At 36.3% G+C, this 19786-nt stretch overlaps 1 protein-coding gene across 12 annotated transcripts in view; it reads right to left on the bottom strand.

The window, feature by feature from the left end:
- HDAC9 (histone deacetylase 9) overlaps positions 1-19786 on the bottom strand; it is a 920581-nt gene that overhangs the window by 837960 nt on the left and 62835 nt on the right. For all 12 annotated transcript variants that reach the window (XR_012002703.1, XR_012002701.1, XM_072764471.1 and 9 more), the window contains exon 2: positions 10033-10159. Coding sequence is in view for 10 of the 12 variants with exons in the window: in XM_072764471.1 (XP_072620572.1) it covers positions 10033-10057 (25 nt within the window). In the remaining 2 variants the exon portion in view is untranslated. The remainder of the gene's footprint in view (positions 1-10032; positions 10160-19786) is intronic.

Raw genomic sequence — 19786 nt, 5'->3', positions numbered from 1 at the left:
TATAAAAAACCTAATTATATAAAACCCAAATCTTTTTGGAGTTAGGCAGGATAAAAGAAAAAGAAAGAAAGAAAACTAAGAAAGGTAAGAAGGCAGATGGGTAGGCGGATTACCAGTTCTCCCAACAGAAGGGAAAATGAACTCTACTTTGACATATTTTATTGAAATTTAGAGATTTGATAGCACACATTATCCAACGCAAGTTATGGTATGTATTATTTTTCCTCTTTCCATAATTGGCTTCCTGACTTTTTCTACTAATTTCTGGATCCTTTCACTAAAATACTATTACCTTTAAAATCTGTTTTCTAATTTGTTGTTTCACTTTAAACATAAAGCCAAAATAAGATATATTAAGTTCTCCATTAAAAATGAAGCACCAGGGATCCCTGGGTGGCGCAGCGGTTTGGCGCCTGCCTTTGGCCCAGGGCGCGATCCTGGAGACCCGGGATCGAGTCCCACATCGGGCTCTCGGTGCATGGAGCCTGCTTCTCCCTCTGCCTGTGTCTCTGCCTCTCTCTCTCTCTCTCTCTCTCTCTCTGTGACTATCATAAATAAATAAAAATTTAAAACAAATAGGCTTTAAAAAAAAATGAAGCACCATATTAATGGCACAAAGATACAGATACATTCAAAAATAACATTAAAAACCACCCCAAAAAAATTCATAGCTTTGTGCTTTTATTCTCTTAGTTTTCAAAATATTCCCTAATTATATTTCTTTTAATACAATATATAATGAGAGCAGACAAGTTTTCAGAAAGAATGATTTCACAATCACTGGGTTAATAATTTATTAACAGACAGTACTCCCTGAATGATAGTAACAGTCCCCAAATGTCCATGTCCATGAACACACTGGGCAGACTTTTGAGATTCCAGTGACATACCAAACAAGTAACTATAATGACTTCCTATATTTCGTCCTACCACACAGACATTCTAAAAAGCGAGGTTCAAGATAAAGTTCTGGTTTTGTCCATCTGTACAGCAGTCTTAGATCTGCTGAAAGCACTCAGAATCTCAAAATCAGAAAAATAGAGGTAAGGTAATCAAACAGCCTTTCCCTTAACAAAAGACCAGGTTTCACCAGCTTTTGTTAAACATGCTTATATTCCCAGAGAATCCAAACCCACTAACTGGGTTTTCTTAATAATTTGTTCCTATGTCATTTCAGCATTTCTTTCTAAAGAACCACTTCCTCTTAGATGAAAGTGAAAAGATAAGTGCCTGCATAGGTGCTCCTGTGATTATCTGCCCTCTCTTAGGACTCACAGAATTCCAAAGAGGGCAAAATTATTAGGGCAAATTCCAACTTCAAAGGAAATTCCCCAGCCAGGCCAGGTGCCAGTGGAACTATAATATCAATATAAAGAGAAAGCCTTCTTGGAAGGTAAGAGTCTTGGAGAAAAGGTATTAACTGAGAAGCAACCATCTATCATAAGAGGAAAGAGCTTTATATAATCACATACTGGAAAGTTATCATGAAAAAGACTTAAAAAACTTCACAGATTGCCTCAGACTTCTATTCTCTGTAAATCGATATAAGACCTAAGGAAATACTCACCAATAAATTAAGTCATGAGTCTTTCTTTTTGAGTATTAAAGTAACTCTGAAGCAACTTATAAATCCACACATGAGACATGCATGGATAAAAGGTATTGATTATAATTTGTAAGGATAAGCATGACAAAATCAAAGGCATTATAATGGCTCACCTATTAGAAACTCAGAATTTTATAAATCTATATAACAAAGACAGAAAGAACCAAGAAAATAAGGGGGACTGAAGACAATTAAAATGTAATTGAAACATGTAAGAAAAAAGAACAAAAATAAACATATTTTGTTCACAAGAGAATTTTGTGCATTTCTTCAGAACTTACTGAATTTATTCTTATCTCACTAATGATTTTATTTAACACAGTTCTTTGTTTTCTAACCCGACAACAAATTAGAAGCAATAAATTATATAAATTATATGGGGAAGACTGCTGTATTGACATTCTTAAAAGATAACAGATAAAAATTAAATAAACAGAAAACCACAGAAAGAATTTGAGTATTTAGTGGAGTTTATATGGTCCTACATACCTCTGTATTCCCTGAGACTTATTATTGCATTGCAAAACAATCTCACACATAGGTGTACACACACACACACACACACACACACACACACAAAAAAAAAACTTGGGCATTATTAACAGGAAATCCTAAATTATGCATAGAAAAAGAAAATTCTGTAAAAGTCCACATATTGTTATAAACAAAAGGCTCTCCGTGTGCTTTGTCAAGGTATTAATAATTGCTCCTGGATCTTCAAAAACTAAAATCTAGCATTGTTTTATAATTATGTTCATGAAAAGATCCGTATAAAACAAGTGTTTATCAACCACTATTTGACCTAGAGTTTCATCAAAATATTTGAAACTACAAATGTGTTTAAAAATGTGATGCCAATATGCAACAAAGAGCAAACTTAAGAATGGTGAATATTAAATTACACTTTCCTCGGCATATGCTTAACTATAATCTAAGATAAAGTGACATGACTTTTTTTTTGGCACACAGTCTTCACCTGCCACTGATATGACTTTTATACACTAATTAAGGACAGATAATATTCTACATTATACATATTATTCCAATTTTCTGGAAAGTTTCCACTAACAACAAGAACTTGAGTTTTCTAATAGTTACACTGCTTCACTATTTCACACAATTCATTAAGAAAGGGTTCCTTAAGCATCTCTTAGAAAATGTAGATAAGTAAAAAAAAAAAAAGAAAATCTAGATAAGCTGCATCTCCCTAAATTGACTGTGTTTCTATGTCTTTAAAAGAACCTTACTTAATTCTTTAATAATTGGTTTAGTCAAGAGTACATTATGAAATACTCCTACCTACCTCTTGTAAGCAATACTATATTTGCACTACCAGGTGCAAATATACCAGGTAACAAGGTGTATTCAAGACATTTGTGGTAGAGATTGGCCAACTATTCACCAAACCTGTTTCCTCCTCTTTCTGGTCCACTACTAGACTACTTTCCCCAGCCTCCGTTGTAGTCAAGTGTGGTCATGTGACTAAATTCTACCCAAAGAAATGTGAGTATGCCTATGGAAGTGTCCTATATAAACCTACTTCTTCCATCAGCTTGATGTAGAGATGTAGATTGACCTTAGAATCCAAAAGCAGAAGAAAGACAAGTTCAGAAACTTGTCTTTCTGAAACTGCCCAGAGCCTGAACAGCCACCAGAAAAAGACCAGCCTGCCACTCAGGAAAGTCTTTTTGGTCTTTACATGAGGAAGAAATAACCTTCTTTTCTGTCTGAACTACATTATGGGGGTCTTTTGGTAGTGTTAAAATAATGAATACAATAAGAATTATATAAACTGAATTACCCACCGAAATTAATTGTAAAAAGTAAAAGCTGAGAATTAAATGTGCAAAATGAATTTAAACTGAACATTTTGGTAAAAGATTTGCACCTCATTTTTAAAGCACTATCCCTCAGGAAATGGGAGAATAAAATGCTCTCTCTGGTTTATGTTTCAAACTTGAATATCAGCTTGAGAAGTTTAGACTTAGCAATAGCAAAAGAATGAGTCAGTTAACTATGAAGTTAAAGTAGTAAAAGAAAATCCAAAATAATATTTAATACATTTAACATTCCTTATTTCCCACCAATACTATACTCTGGTCAAATTCGGTTGCAAAACTTCAAGAGACTGATTTATTTGATTATCTTACACTATTTTTCTTGAATACAACTTGAAATAAATAATTAGCTGGGAGCCTGAAAATATTTTAGTTACACAGAGCTTACTGCAATGAGATTTGACCTGTATTTCATTAAAAAGCCAACTGGTCAGATTCATCTGGGGAAGCCATAACCTACTTGATTTGTTCTATGACTCTATTTCATTTACCATTCATTTTCTATGGTAACATATTATTAACAAACTGAAGAGAAAATACCCACTTGGACATTTTCGTATTTGTTTGTAGCTTTGTCCTGGTTTTAAGTTTCCTACTTAAGGATTAAATGGCACCACAGTGGGTAATGCACTGGAGTAAAAGTGGTGAATCATTAAAGAGTTCGTAAATTTTAAAAACAGGGGCAGGCCTTCTGGGCCCCATATGCTTCTAGAAAACCCAATGTTGTGCTGTATTAATTGAACCGTGAAACTTTTATTAGTCCTCTGTAAAAATGCTTGCAGTGAAGCTTTTATTAATGCTTGCCCTCAAATTGTTTATACTACTTAGCATTTCCGTAACATTCTCTATTTCAAAGAACTTTTTGATCATTAGTTAAATCTACTACATTTCTGTAAGAGAATGCAGCTGCTTAGCAAAACGGAGGCATGAAGGGAAAACTCAATTAACTTTTGCTTGAGATTTGCCAATGAGAAAAGAAAGAGAAGAGAAGATCTTCCCACAAACCTTTAACTTCTGATTCTATAAGCCTGGTTCTGTCACTCCATATGGGTGGAGTAATTGTTATAAGTGTTCTCATAATGGTGAAGAAAAGAGAAATTAGTTCCTTTATGCAATGGGCTTTGAATACTAATGTTACAAGACTTTGCAAGAGCTATAGCAACTCTACTATCCAAACTCACCTAGATGCCCACAAGGCCACAGCATTGCCCAACAACAAGAGGCAAACTGCACACTGCAGTCTATGTTTCAAAAATTCCTTTGGCTACATTTTTGTCAAAATTGCATTATATAATTAGATTCATCAAAAGTAAAAGTCATGCTGGAATCATTCTATGGTTGAGGCAGCCTAATTTATTTACTCTTAAAAATGCCCAGGCTCAAATTATGTTTTCTATATTCTTGGGATCATACTAAAAATCTGATCTGGGTTAAAATAAGTAGGAATCGGTTTTGAGTCTGGGTTTGGGGAGGAGGAAATGTACTCTATCTATAAGAATATCCTTGGGTCACCTCTGCATAAAAACAGGATGGCCTAGACAGCGGAGAATTCATATAAACCACAAGAATTTCCCCACATCTTATAATATCTTCTAATTTTCAATAGCACTAGCTTTTCATTTAGCAGAAAGCAAAATAACTCAGTTATATATTAGCTCACAGGAGAAATACCTATATTCAGATAGGATTTAACGATATATTTTCTGTTTTTCTAGAGTCTCAACATGAGAAATTCTAGGGCTTGTTAGATTAAAAAACATTTCTTCACTTTGCAAGTCATGGTGAAGAGCACTATGCAATCTGGTATCTAGTACCCCCCCACCCAAGTTGACCGCATAATTCTCTTTAGGGAAGGAATCTGAGAATCTGTATTTATAACAAGAGCCCCCAGTGATTTTATTATCTGACATGTTTGGAAACTCCAGATTAGACGAGCCCTGAAGTCTTTCCTTCAGAGATTTAACAATCCTGATAAAAAAATTACTAGAAATTGCATTCATACTGTTATACAGCAGAAATTAGTTTCTGCTCCTATATTTATAAAAATACTTAATACACTGAATGGGCCAAACTACTTACTCTTCTATGCCTCCACTAAAGGGTGCTGTCCATCAAGGTAGAAACCATGATTTAGTACTCTCTGCGTCCCCTGAATAACACACGGCCTGGCACAAAATGCTTAATGAGCTTTGAAAGACTATACCAACTGCAGCAGTTAGCTGCCAATCTTATCCAGACAGTCTTCCCTCCATTCAGGCTCCTTGCTGCCCCAAAGCAACACTCAATGCTCTAACTTAGAACATTACTGAGGCACCGAGATTAAAATAAAAACCAGTGAATTCTATATTCAAAAATCAGCACTTATTGTTTGACTGAATACATGATCAAGACAGTAATATTTAGTACTTGATATCAACTATAATTGAACATGGATGGAGAAGTTTTATGGGGAAAACAAGAATTCACACTATCCCCGAACCAATTTTCAAGACAAACATAAATACTCTGTCCAAAGCACTGACTATTAAAGAATTTCTGGAATAACTGGAGTGAGTCTATTTTTCTGGTGCACAATAACTCCTTAGAGCCCTTTGCAGAACAAAAGCAAAACAAATGGATGGTGATTGCCTCAGGCCAATTTAAGTCTCTTTTTAGATAGCTTTTTTTTTTTTTTTTAAAGGAGATGTAAGAAAAACACTTTTTCTAAGTCAAAAGATTAGGTTATTTCTCACCAATAGAACATATATGGCACCATAAAATACAGGCTAATAATAGCAGAAAAATGTTTTCATGTTTATGACCAGAACATTTTATTTTACATATGCAAAGTGCATTTCAGGTCTCTGATCACAGTTTGCATTTTAATAAATAGAAAAGGCTCCCACCCACCTGGCCCATTTGCCATGACTTTCCTCAATTCAAATTTCATTCATAAAAACTTCCCAAACAGAATTAAGACCTCTGTATGCTGCTTTCAATAGAGCAGAGCACTTAAAGTAGAGTACACAAGGAAATTTTAATGATTCTAAAGTCAAATGAACTTAACTCAGTAGTTGTCTCATTTATCACCCACTTTTTCCCTTCTCATAACTGAACAAAGATCATGGCTGGCAAGAACTTACTCATTAGAACAGCAGCCTCAAAAGATCTTTTCATTTTATAAAGTCAATATTTTTAGCGGGAAGGGTATCCTGATTTCAACTGTCAAATATTACTAGTTGTGAGCCAGTATCAGATATACATGGAATTAATCCAAGTATTTGGTATTATTTTACTTTACGTTTTTTTAGAGTTCAATGTATTTGTTCATCTCATGTATTATAATACATTTACCTATAGATGCTCTGAGTTTTTAAAAAAATGCTACAAGTTGTTATCATCTTGTGTATAAAAAGTTGATACTGGGCAGCCCTGGTGACTTAGCGGTTTAGCGCCGCCTTCAGCCCAGGGCGCGATCCTGGAGACCCGGGATCAAGTCGCACATCAGGCTCCCTGCATGGAGCCTGCTTCTCCCTCTGCCTGTGTGTCTGCGTGTGTGTGTGTGTGTGTGTGTGTGTGTTTCTCATAAATAAATAAATAAAATCTTTTAAAAAAAAGTTGATACTATTACCAACAGTATCATACTATTCCCTCCTTCTCTAGATGCACCTGGAAACAAGGATTTACATCCACTTATTATACAACCAATAATCTACGCTGGGTAGACAATAAAACTTCTATTTAACTTTGGATCCCCTTTAATCATGCCTGTTTCTTCTCCCTCAGGAGGAGTTAGGTACATGCACTCTGTTTTCCTTCTTTCTTTTACCACACAAAGTTCGGTAAGTGTTCCTTCTGGCCATTACCTCCTTATATATACACATTTCCATACTGGTATACTTAACCTCTTAAGCAGTTATCTCAACAGCAACAAAAATCTCACTCTGCTCCCCACTAAGATGAGAAAACTAGTAGTGGTATCACCCTTACAGCAACTTTCCAAAAAAATACTACTTTTAGAATAAAATTAGATGTATTATGGAGCTACCTGAGAAATTCTCTAAGGTACATTACATTAAGTTTGAAATTTTTCACCTGTTTATATCTTCCTGCTATTTGGTACAGTTTTCTTTAAGCATATAACGTTTTTAAATATTTCATATTACATTGTACTGATTCTCTTCCTTACCTAAGGCTCCTGTATTCATTGTAAGCTAGTTACCTTTAAATAGGCTTTGATGGCCCAAACTGGGAATCCAACCACTTACATATAGTGTCATTAATGGGATTATGTGTTTTTCATTAAAAACAAGTGGGTCCAGGTTTTAGAAAGATGCTAAATAAAAACCACTTAAACTCTGAAATTGCTACACTTGCACTACTTAAAAGTGAGTTTCATAAATTGAGTTTAATTATAATTTGGATCCAAATTGTTCCTATATAGTTTTATCCTTCATTAGCCATGATGGCAGCTGCATTTTATGTCCATTTCAAAATTACATATCCTGGTAAAGTTGCTGTTTCAAATGTTTCATTTGGATACAGCTGTTGTCACTGCCATAAATTCTATTTTCTCATCATTCAACCTGCCTTGTCACTCTTCCGTAAAGTCAGGGTGGGAAGTAAACAAACAATACAAGGAAGAGATGATAGAGATGGGTGGAGAATAAATGGACACGACAATTTTTATTGGTGTAGAGAATTAAAGACAAACCTCTATATGAGTTCTAGACAATGATTTCCAGAAATGGAGGAAGTTATCTGCCACTTTTGTACTCAGCCAATTTATTCCTACTGATTTTTTTCTTCTTTGTGTGAATTTTTAAAAATTCAATTAGCCAACATATAGTACATTAGTTTCAGATGTAGTGTTCACTACTTCACCAGTTGCATAAGACACCCAGTGTTCATCACAACTTGTGCCCTCCTTAATGCCCCTCACTGTTACTCCATCCCCCCACTTGCATCCCCTCCAGCAACACTGTTTGTTTCCTATAGTTACGAGTCTCTTGTTTTTCTTAATTCCTATTGATTTTTGTATGATTTTTAATGATACCAATACATTCCAATTAAAGAAGAAAATGTTTGACTATGATGGTTCTAAATAAAATGCCTTTCTTAAATTATGCAATTCTGAAACATTAAATTCAAAATAAATAAATATATATTTAAAATGCAATATATACAAATATAAAACGCAAACATGATGTTAAATTCATCCTAACAGAAAGGATAATAATAGTATACTATAACTGTGATGAGCAATGTTATTCACACACAGGGCTGTCTGTGGGATGAGATGGGGCAGGGAGGAGCAGGTGAAGGAGCAAATATAGCAGTCTAGACCAGTGGTTCCCAAAATGTAGTCTCTAGGTAAAAGTAACATCATCTGGGGCAATTTGTAATTCTTGAGCCACACACCAGACCTACAGAATCAAAAACTTTGGGGATGTGGTTAATTTTTAACAAGCCCTCCCAGTGATGCTAATGTATGCTAAAGTTTGAGAACCACTGGACTACAGGGACTCAGAGATAAGAAGCCTAGGTAACTAACTCTTCATCTGTTTATTCAGATGACAAGGCCCATTATAAATAATGACTGTAACTAAAACCTCTGAAATATCTTTACTATGTCACTTAGAAGCAACAGTCATAATTCTACCCTACAATGATGTCCAGCTCTACATTCTACATACAAGTTGGCAAGCAGACTATTGAGGATGTGAGGAAAGGTTGATGAGACAGTGGAATATCTGGGCAGCTGATCTGGGTGTGGCACTCACAGGGTGAAAATCTTGGCAAAAATTTCCTTTTGTAAATCCTGAATATAATATTATACTAGATCCAACCTCAGGAGTTGGATAACTCAAGGATATCAATATGACAAAATGATTTTTTTAAAGAATGCATAGAAACAAATTATCCTTTAATGATCCATGCAGAAAATTCTTTTAAAATTTGTCCCTGATTAACGTGATATCGGACCCTACTCCATCATTTGTAGACTTGAATTATGTTTGTTCCAAAAGTGAAACCCTGTTCCTGCAGGAATGGGTGTTGGCTCTGCTGATCACAACACTATGAGCTACATATTACACTAGACTCAGAGGAAGCAGGTGCTGAGATTATTATTAAATAGGTATATAGGAAACAGAAGTGGCAGCAAAGAAGGCCAGGGAGGAGAAATATCCTTCCTGTGTGTCAGAGAGAGAAGGTGTAAATCCACAAGCTGACTTCCAAACCCCACAGCACAATTTAAGAGCATACAGACACATATTAGGTCAGAAAGACCATGCCTGTGAATTAGATACCTATATCATATTTAATAAATATTAATAATGTCACAAACTTTAATCCAAATGCTACATTAGCAGCAGAAGGATTAAAGACTAGTGCTCAGATAACAATGCAAATGAAATTAGTGCCTGGAAAGCAAACCAGGTTATGTAATAGAAGATTAGCTATAGGATACAAAATTCAAAATTCATTATATCAATCTTTGTCAGACAAAAAAGTCCTTTCATTACTTCAACTGCTTGCTTTCAAGCAACACAAAGCAACATCTTTCACATAAAATCTGCAAATAGTTTAAGAAGGAATCAGACTGACCAGGCTGCACTGGAGAGCTCATCATGGAATCTGGAGAAGGATGAATAGGATGGGATACAAATTCACAACCTTCCTTCAGCTGTCAATGTTGGTCCCGGAGGAGTTGGTAGAGGTGAAACCTAGAATGCTAAAAAAAAAAAAAAAAAAAAGAAAAGAAAAAGAAGAAGAAGAAAAGGTGTATGATACAGGTTATGTCAAGCCACAGGAAGAGACAGAACTGGCTTTGCATCTAAGCTCAGCCACAGGGGGACTGTGGGCCTCTGCAGCAGTCATATCAACCTCTCTGGTATCTTAAGTCCTCATCCAAAAAAGAGCAAATTGACCTGTCATGCTTAAAGCACAGAAATATCGTGAACACCAAATAATATGATAGGTGTGGAAGCAATCTGTGAGGAAGAAAGCCCTTCAAAAAATTGTAGTTTCCTGTTTTCTGTTCACTATAATTTGTTTGCTGTTATTATTATTGAAATTAAAAATATTCTTTGGAATTTGGATGTAAGTGTCTCATTACATAGTATGCTCAAATATCACTGTCAAAGTTCTCCTCGTTAGAGACAGGAGTTCTTAGTGAAAAAAAAAAAATTAATGGACTAAAATAAGGAACAAATAGGCCATAAACTATCAGAGTGACAGAAATCCTCTATTATAATTTCCATTTCTTCTTGCAATCTTTTGCAGTCTTGTTCCAGCCAAAAGTGATAACAGCCATAGTCTTTCAAGGAGTGGCACTTACGGGATGGACTTCTTGAAAGGAATTTAAGGGACTTTCTGCTTTTAATTTGAATGTACTCTCACTTCTAGACACTTCAGCAAAGGAAAAGCAAATGGAAGGACATTTTCCTCACAGTTTACTGGAATGTCAAAGTTTAAAAAAAGAAGAGGAAGAAGAAGCTTTTAAAGTTGCACTTAATGAGTTTCTTACTAAAATAGTACATCCCAATTGCACTATTTTTATAGAGAGAATGCTGTAACGCTGAGAATTGTACTTCTCTTTATCTTGAGAATCCAACATATTTATTGGGACTCATTTTCCCATCAGTATCTTGAAAGTGTTATTACTATTTTTGCCCAAATGTATAAAGCAGGATATAAATACATATTTCCTTTGAAGAACTATGTAACATCACCAAGAATACCTAGCATACTTCAGAAGGTCTCTACATAGAAATAGACTACTTCCTAAAACAGTTAAGCAAGAGTCATCAGTTCAGCAGGCTACTTCTCATCTTACCTTTGGTCCTAGAAAAATATTAAAATATAGTAACAATAAAATATATACTTTTATAAATCTTCAAAAATTATACTGATGTGCTTATTTTATACTTACTTGTACTTAATTATACTGATCAGCATTATTTTAAGAATCTTAATTTCCATGTTGATGAGAAAGCAATGTCTACAAAAAAGATGAAAAATGAAAAGCAGAAAACTTCTGAATTTCTGTATCAGCATAGGCATACTGACACTGACTTCTACATGAAAAGGTGTCATTGTCATATTTTAAAGTAATAAAATCATGTACATAATTCTTTGGAGTTACAGAGTACTTTTAGACGTATCACCATATGCAATGCCATTTTCACATCAACCTTGCTAATAGATACTTGTAACTCACACCTCCCTTGTTTTTTTTTAAAAGATCTTACTTACTTATTCATTCATAAATAAATATGTCAGGCAGAGACATAGGCAGAGGGAGGAGCAGGAGGAGCAGTCTCTCTGTGGGGAGCCTGATGTGGGACTTGATCCCAGGACCCTGGGATCATGACCTGAGCCAAAGGCAGACTCTCAACCACTGAGCCACTCAGGTGCTCTGTCTCCCCTCCCTTTATGAGTGAGAAAAATGAGATATCTATGATCCACTACATAATTAAAAGATAGTAAAACAAAATCAAAACAAATTGAATGAGATTTGAATTTTATAGGCTTTAAAATTAATGAATGTGGAGTCTGAGGATTTGGGCATTTTTACTTTTTACATTGCAGTCTGACATATTTCATAAATGCTCTTGATACATTATTGATTCTCAATGCACAATTTGATTTTAAATTATGAATAACAAAAAGTAAGACACAGGAAGTTGTAAGAGTATGTAAGTGAAGTAATACTGAAAGATGTCTTTCATCAGGGGCTGAGTTACTCTGTGTTTAAAAAATTCTTTTTAATCTATAATGTCACTTTGTTCAATTAATACTTGTATATGTACAAATACAACTAAATTTAACCAGTAATCTCCAATGGTTTAATTGTGATAATACTAAAGCCAAAGTTTTACTACTTATCCACAAGTCTAAAATTTAAAAAAGTCTCTATTTCCACACACCTGCCATTTATTTCCACAAACATACATAACAAATGTCCATGACATGCTGATTCATGGCTAGTTGCACATTGGTGGGTTTTGCCTTCAAAGCTTTAGACCTGACTTGCAAAATGAATCTCATATGGAAATATGAATTTGGCTACCAAAATACCAGTAAATAACTATTTAAAATGTAAACTACTCTCTCTGCCATTCAGCCTTTTTAATAACTGCCTAATCATGACATATTCTTCTAATATTATAAAAGCCTTGTTATCTGAAAACTGTAAAAAGAAAATTAATATTCATTTATATGTTGATACACTCTAGTTTCTGTTTATTGCATCTCCATTCCCAATGAGCCACATTAAACCAAAATTATGATGACAACTAGAGCTGCATAATTGAACTACGGTCATTTTAAAATCTCTCCTAAAATGTTTCAGGAGTATTGACCCTCTACTGATACATGTATCACATGTGTGTATATGTGTGTGTACACACACATGCACATCATCAGCTACATAAATTTCTCTTTTCTCGTGGCCAACAAACAGATTAACAGCCTTGTTCACACATTTCAGGGACAAAACTGATAACAGAATTTTACACAAATTAAGACAGTTTCTAGCTGCTTGGAAAAGAAAGAGAGGTCAGTAGGGGAACATCTGTCAATGCGAATGGGCTATTTATTCTTAAATCTTCTCCCACTTCTTTATCCAAATGAGCTGCAGAGAAACAGACTATTTTCTTAGAATGGGGGAATTTTCTCTTAGAACATTAGTCATTCTTACAATAAGCCTGATGTAAAAATAATAGGAAACTAGCCTTCAAGTGAGCAGATAAATTTAAAAAAGGAAAAAAAAAAAAAGCAAGTAATGTTGATTGGGGGTACAGATTAAGCAGATATGGAAATATATTTGCCTTCAATTAATAGTTTCAATTAATTTGCACATTGATTTGTCCATGCTGTAAAAATATATACATGAACATTTAAGGAGATAAACACAGGCACAGCAAGAGCAAAATTGCTGCTATGAATCTTTTACCTATTGAGATCCAAGAATGGCTACTTTGGTTCCTAAATATATTCCTTGAGCTACGCAAATCCACAATAAGGGACTAGAAGTCTTGCTTGAAAAAGATCAGTTCTGGGAATCTCTGGGTGGCTCAGCAGTTTAGCACCTGCCTTCAGCCCAGGGCATGATCCTGGAATCCCGGGGTCAAGTCCCACATCAGGCTCCCTGATGGAGCCTGCTTCTCCCTCTGCCTGTGTCTCTACCCCCGCCCCCCGCTCTCTTTTTCTCTGTGTGTGTGTCTTTCATGAATAAATAAATAAACTCTTTAAAAAAAAGAAAAAGATCAGTTCTGACTACAAGGTGGTCAACTGCCTACACATAAGTTACTGCACTGCCATAACATACTGGGATACAGAACAGTTCAACAGTCCAAGGGGGTGACACCTTGCAATGTCTTAGCTTGCCCATGCTGCCAGGGTAAGAAAGGACACTAAGACATTGTATTGCCCAAACCCACAATGCTCCCATTAACATCATTGTGGGGTTGTTGCCATAGGTCCTTTAGCCATTCCATCTCCATGGCCTCTTCCATAGCAATCACATGGCAAATCAGCAGAAGGTTGTAAAACATAGAAAATCTGCACAAGGATTTCCTCCTCTGATCTTCACAACAGCCCTCTGACATATACTGATAAGCCATTTTTTTTAAATATTTCAGTTATTTATTCATGAGAGAAATAGAGAGAGGCAGAGACACAATGCAGAAGGAGAAGGAGGCTCCCTGTGGGGAACCCCATGTGGGACTTGATCCCAAGATCCTGGGATCATGACCCAAGCCAAAGGCAGACACTCAATGCCGAGCCACCCAGGTGCCCCTGATAAGCCATTATCATTCCTACTTTATAGATGAGGAATTTGAAGCTTGAGAGTTTCAGGGATTTGTTCACAGCCATGCAGGTGGTAAAATGGAAGGGGGCTGGTCTTTTGACTTTTAGCCTACTGTACTCTGTAGCATCACGATGAATTACACACCACTTTAGCAGAGCTGCTTAAATATCAAGACTGTGTCTACCTAGTCATCACAATTTCAATAATGACTCATTAAGTAACAAGTCTCCTTTACTAAGGAACCTATCTAGACATTGAATAGACTGAACCCAGTCAAACAAAAAGAATAAAACAGAAAATTTTTAATGAATGTCTACATGAATTCTCACAGTACAAGCTTTCATTTCCTTAGATTTGGACTTCATAGTCCTACCACCACCTTTTCTTGTTTTTTTTTTTTTTTTAACTATGGTCTGAGCTTCTTACTAGAGTTTCTTTTTCCCTTGTGGACAATTGGTATTATTTTGGACAATGTATCACTAAGAAAACAATGCTTTTGTAATTAGGTAGCTAACAAAAACCATGCATCTCTAAAATATCTTTCCCAGACATAGAGCAAGTTGTAATGCACAGCTCAGTCTACAAAGCCATTCACATTCATCCACCGGCCTTTTCTTCTTAGATGGAACCATTAGCCCCAATTCCTCTGAAGAGTAAGCTCCATGGGCTGACTCAATTTGTAAATCTACTGTAAGAGATTTTATTGGTCAGATAAGCCTAATGTGCCAGTGCACTATCATTCGACCTCTCTCTCTTGCCTCAGAATGCAAAATTCTGCCAAAATTTCGTCTTTAAAGGAAAACACAGGAAAATTACTCTTAACATTCTACTCAATTCAACAAATTCTTATTGAGAGCATACAAGAACATTCCATTATCCATTTTGGAAACCTTAGATTATATTTCACTTCTTGATTCTTGCATTTCTCACAAATAATCATCAAAGCCAGTACACTGTCTTAAAAATATCTTTCATATCTGGGCCCTCCTTTCATTACAATGAATGCTGTCTTAGCTTAATTATTGATCTTTCTTCTAAGTATGTATGTATGTATGTATGTATGTATGTATGTATTTGAAAGAGAGCACCAGCGCCAAGTGGGGGAAGGGGCAGAGGGAGATCCTATCTCTTTCTGCAAAGGATACCATCACCACTTCACTACCTCCCAGCTCAAATTCTTTTAAAACCATCTTCAATGAGAATTCTTAACCAACCACTCCAAGTGAAAGGTCAGCTTCCTTTCTTTATATACCCTCCCACTGCGTCTTGTACCATACTTAGAATAATACCCCTTGTGTTAGATAATAACCCTTCTTATGTTAGTCAAGTACTTTTATCCACCATAAGACTATGTTCCTCAGTTCAGAGATTGTATTGTATTGATCTCAGTAATCCCTACACCCAGCATAGTACCTGGAACATGTAGGTACACAATAAAATCTTGATAAATAAGTCAACAAAGGGGAAGGACTAAACTAATGAATCTGTAGTTGCCTGACTTTCAGGCAGAATCATTTACCCAGTATTTTAGTACTGAGTTCTAAAGGACTAGAACATAGTCCTTTGATTTGGGTCCAAAAAAGTACTCTATAGTTTGGGCCACCTCCTAGGAAGACAGAATGAGATGGGGTAAATGCCTTCATGGATCAGGAGAAGGCACCACACACTGAAAAACAAATTTGCGTGTGAATTATGTTATCCAAGATACCACCATTTTCTAGGCTTTTCAATTGAAGCGATTTCTCAGATTATTGGAAGAGTTCTGCTTCTCACCTTATTAGCCTCAGCTTTTTCTCCTCTCAGGGAAATCCATTTCTTTTTTAGACAAGCTCTATAAACTCCATGATTATATCAAAATAAGCAAACCACTATTCACCAAGACACAAGAGAATGGGATACAGAGACTTAAGGATACTTATTCCCCTTCAAGTAAGAACAGAAGCAGGATTGTGCAAATAATGCTCCTGACAGTATTTAAATTGTCTTAAGCAATAGGACCCTGGAGACTCTGGAGACTGGGAAACCGATGGACACAATGAAAGCCACACCAATGATACAGTCAATGATTTAACTTCACCTAATACCACAGCTGCCACCCAGTGCTCCACATCACCAAACACTAAAAAAGACTGGCAAATCAACCTCTGTTGGCTCATTCTGGTCCCTGGGCATTTACCTAGACAAGGCTACTGGCTTCGCTCCCCACCTGGTTGCCAGATGTTTGCTGACTTCACCTTTGAGCACAGCTAAGAACAGAATATGTCACCCAGAGGGCTACACATGTCACATGCATGTTCTGTGCTTACATTTTAAAAGTAAATAATAAGATCCATTCTAAGACTTTTAGGAGAGCCATTTAAGCACAGGCTACAATGTAGGTGTAATATAGAGCAGGGAACGCAGCTTGGGAGGTTAGTTATGCATATATTTTGCATATTTAAGGTGGAATTCAGTAGTCTATACTATAAATATAACTCAATGGTAACATCTAAAAATACCTAACACAATCAGAAGTGGTCTGCTGGTTATTTCATTTCATAAGAAGTTGTTCTGCCAACTACAGTACCTGCACTAATAAAATAGACCTTTTCTTAGTAAGTCTTGTTTTTTAAAACATTGAGCATAGCCCCAGGGACTCCAGTATCCAAGTCATATCCTAAATGGCTTCTATATAACGAAAACCATTTATCAAAAACTCTTACTGCACCAATTTTTATTGGATCATCTTTGAAAGCCCCTACCCGCAACTTCCCTCCTTGGACAATAGGGAATAGGGAGTCACAGCCACCATTATCATCAGTTTGAGTTTAAAACTAGAATCACAATACCCAGAAACTGCAGGACATACAAGGATCCTTTTCAGTCATGGCAAAGGGGTTGTTAGAAAAAGAGCTTTGTCTACCTGTAAATACACACGAGACAGAAGTCCAAAATAGAATTGTGAAAAGGAGTAATAGTCGAAGTGAAGGAACTTGTAACAGACAACCTCTGATACCTGGGCAGCAGGAGGGCTTTGTAACTCTTACACTATAACCTTCCCTGCAGAAAACTGCCCGATCAAGCATGCTTAAAAGAACCTGGCTCCCGGTCTACTCCCTTGCTAGTGTGGAGGCACGGGTATGATCAGCTAGCCAAATACAAAAGACCTTTATCCATTGCTGCAATTTAGATTGACATAGTTCTCTTTTCCAAACTTCAATATTGAATACATTTTTTTAAATGTCTGTGATTTCTTTAATACTACAACCTACCTCTTGAAGATCTGATAATCCCTTCATGCAGCAAATTGCCCATGTAACATGTCTCACTAGCTGGGTGGTATGGAAGTCAATTAACCTCTCTGAGCCTCAGATGCTTAAACATGAATTATTTAACTCACCAGGTCATTGTGAGGCTTGGAAAAAATAAATGTAAAGTAATCGGTAAGGAGAAAGTGCACAAAAATGTTGACTATTATTATCATTATTAGTATAGAAATTGTGTTGTACTGCAGGCCAAGCTCCATCCCAGGAGGAAACTGTGATACACAGTGCCTCTCACCCTAGAACAAGTTCTGCGGCACAGCTATTAATCTTTCTCACTCCACTAGGGTTACAACAGGGATCTAATTACTAAAGCTTTTCTCCTTTCTTTGCTTCTTTCTTTTAGAAAGCAAATGTGCATTCTATGGAAATACAGTGTGCCACTGTTCGCTTGTGAATATACCCTGTTTACCCTAATCTTTCACTGACTGATGTTACTAATACATTTTTTAAATCACTTCTTGAGTATTGATGGAAAGGAAAGCATAAGAATATCAAAAAACAGGGACAATTATCACTTTGTAGAAATCTGAAAAGAAACAGGAAGTACACTCCCCAAGCACTGTATAAATCCTTCCATAAAGAACTTTTGTTTTAACAGATCACCTTAGGAATTTCAGTAGACACTAAGGCCTCTGCTATCTTGAGGAGGATTTCACTAATCATTTTACTCACTGTTCTATCTATTGCTGTTGGTCATTTCGATTTCAAGCCAGCCAACACATATCTCCAGACACAGACAGTCATTTCCTGACGGGTGGAAATGACAACAGCAGCATTCCTACACGATGAAGAAGGGAAACGAGATACTCCTTGAGCCACAAGGGCCGCTGCTTGTGCTGCAAAAGATGGCAGGTGCATGGGCTACCTCCCCAATCAATACCCACGCTGTCACTGATTCCTTTTACTCCCCATTTCTCTTTCACTCTCTTTTCTACTAGACTTCTCTAGAACCCTCCAATTGAACAGGTCATTTACTTCATTGATCCTTTTCTGAAGAACTCTCCCTTAACTAATGCATTGAACCAACCTCCCATCTCACTGCTTTCTTATCTCTTCCCAAAGAACTATAGTTAATACCTAAGATTTATCTCAATTTCATCCCTCTCTGGTTCTTTTCTTGCCCATGCTTTTTCTTTCTCTACAGAGACTTCCTTTGAACACACACTTGTATCTTAGGATACCTGTCAATTTCCAGAATACACTGATATGCAAGAAATAAATCATCACAGGGCACCAGGGTGGCTCAGTCAGTTAAACATATGCCTTCAGCTTCAGGACATGATCCCTGGGATGGAGCTCCACATCAGACTAGCTGCTCAGCAGAGAGTCTGCTTCTCCCTCTGCGCCCCACCCCCGGCTCATGCTTGTGTTCTCTCTCTCTCTCTCCCTCTCTCTGTCTCCAAAATAAATATTTTTTAAAAAGTAAAGAAAGAAATCATTGCATCAAATACCTTGTTCTTAGAACTTTACCCTACCAATTATTACTGACTTTTCTAACTGACACAAACCTACCATTTATATTCAGATTAAGATCAACACAGGTTCATGCTATGAAACTTTGTGCGCCAAATATAGCATAAGAGCAATAGTTTTAACTATGCTTGAACGTAATATTCACTAGGAATGTTCAATATGGAGCCCAGAGGGTAGCTCGGATAGTTCTTGCCTCACAGATTTCACACCAAGGATCTCTCATAGTGTGATCCAAGGACTGCCCTGAAAATGCAGATTCAGATACTTGGCACTGATCTAAGAACCTCCTAGATTAGAATCTTTGGGACAAAGGCCCAGAAACAATGTTTTAACAAGCTTCCACAATGATTCTTAACTGAGCCAAAATATGAGAACCACTGAATATATGAACAATTAAAGAAACAAAATAACAAAACAGAGAGAGAGAGAGAGTAACACAGTGAAAAAGTGCACTGGCTTTATAGTCTGAATGACCTTAATGTAAATTCCACCTCTCTGATTTTCTTATTTTATTCTCACAGGCAAATTATTTTACTACTATGACCTTCAGTTTGCTCACCAGTAAGTTGCTGACTCTAAGACTCACTTGTATGGACAAAAAAACAATATATTTAAAATACTTAGCAAAGTCTCAACCAATGTAAGATACCATTATGATATTCAGGGTCTCTGCATTGCAAAGTGCCACTGGAATTGTAAAACTGCAGCCCTCATAGGTATTATTTCTTAAGAGGAACAGGACAGGGTCCACGTGCTACAGGGATGT

This window comes from Vulpes vulpes, chromosome 7 (assembly GCF_048418805.1).
Source record: "Vulpes vulpes isolate BD-2025 chromosome 7, VulVul3, whole genome shotgun sequence".
NCBI classification, from domain to species: Eukaryota; Metazoa; Chordata; class Mammalia; order Carnivora; family Canidae; genus Vulpes; species Vulpes vulpes.
This window is presented reverse-complemented; position numbering and strand designations above follow the sequence as displayed.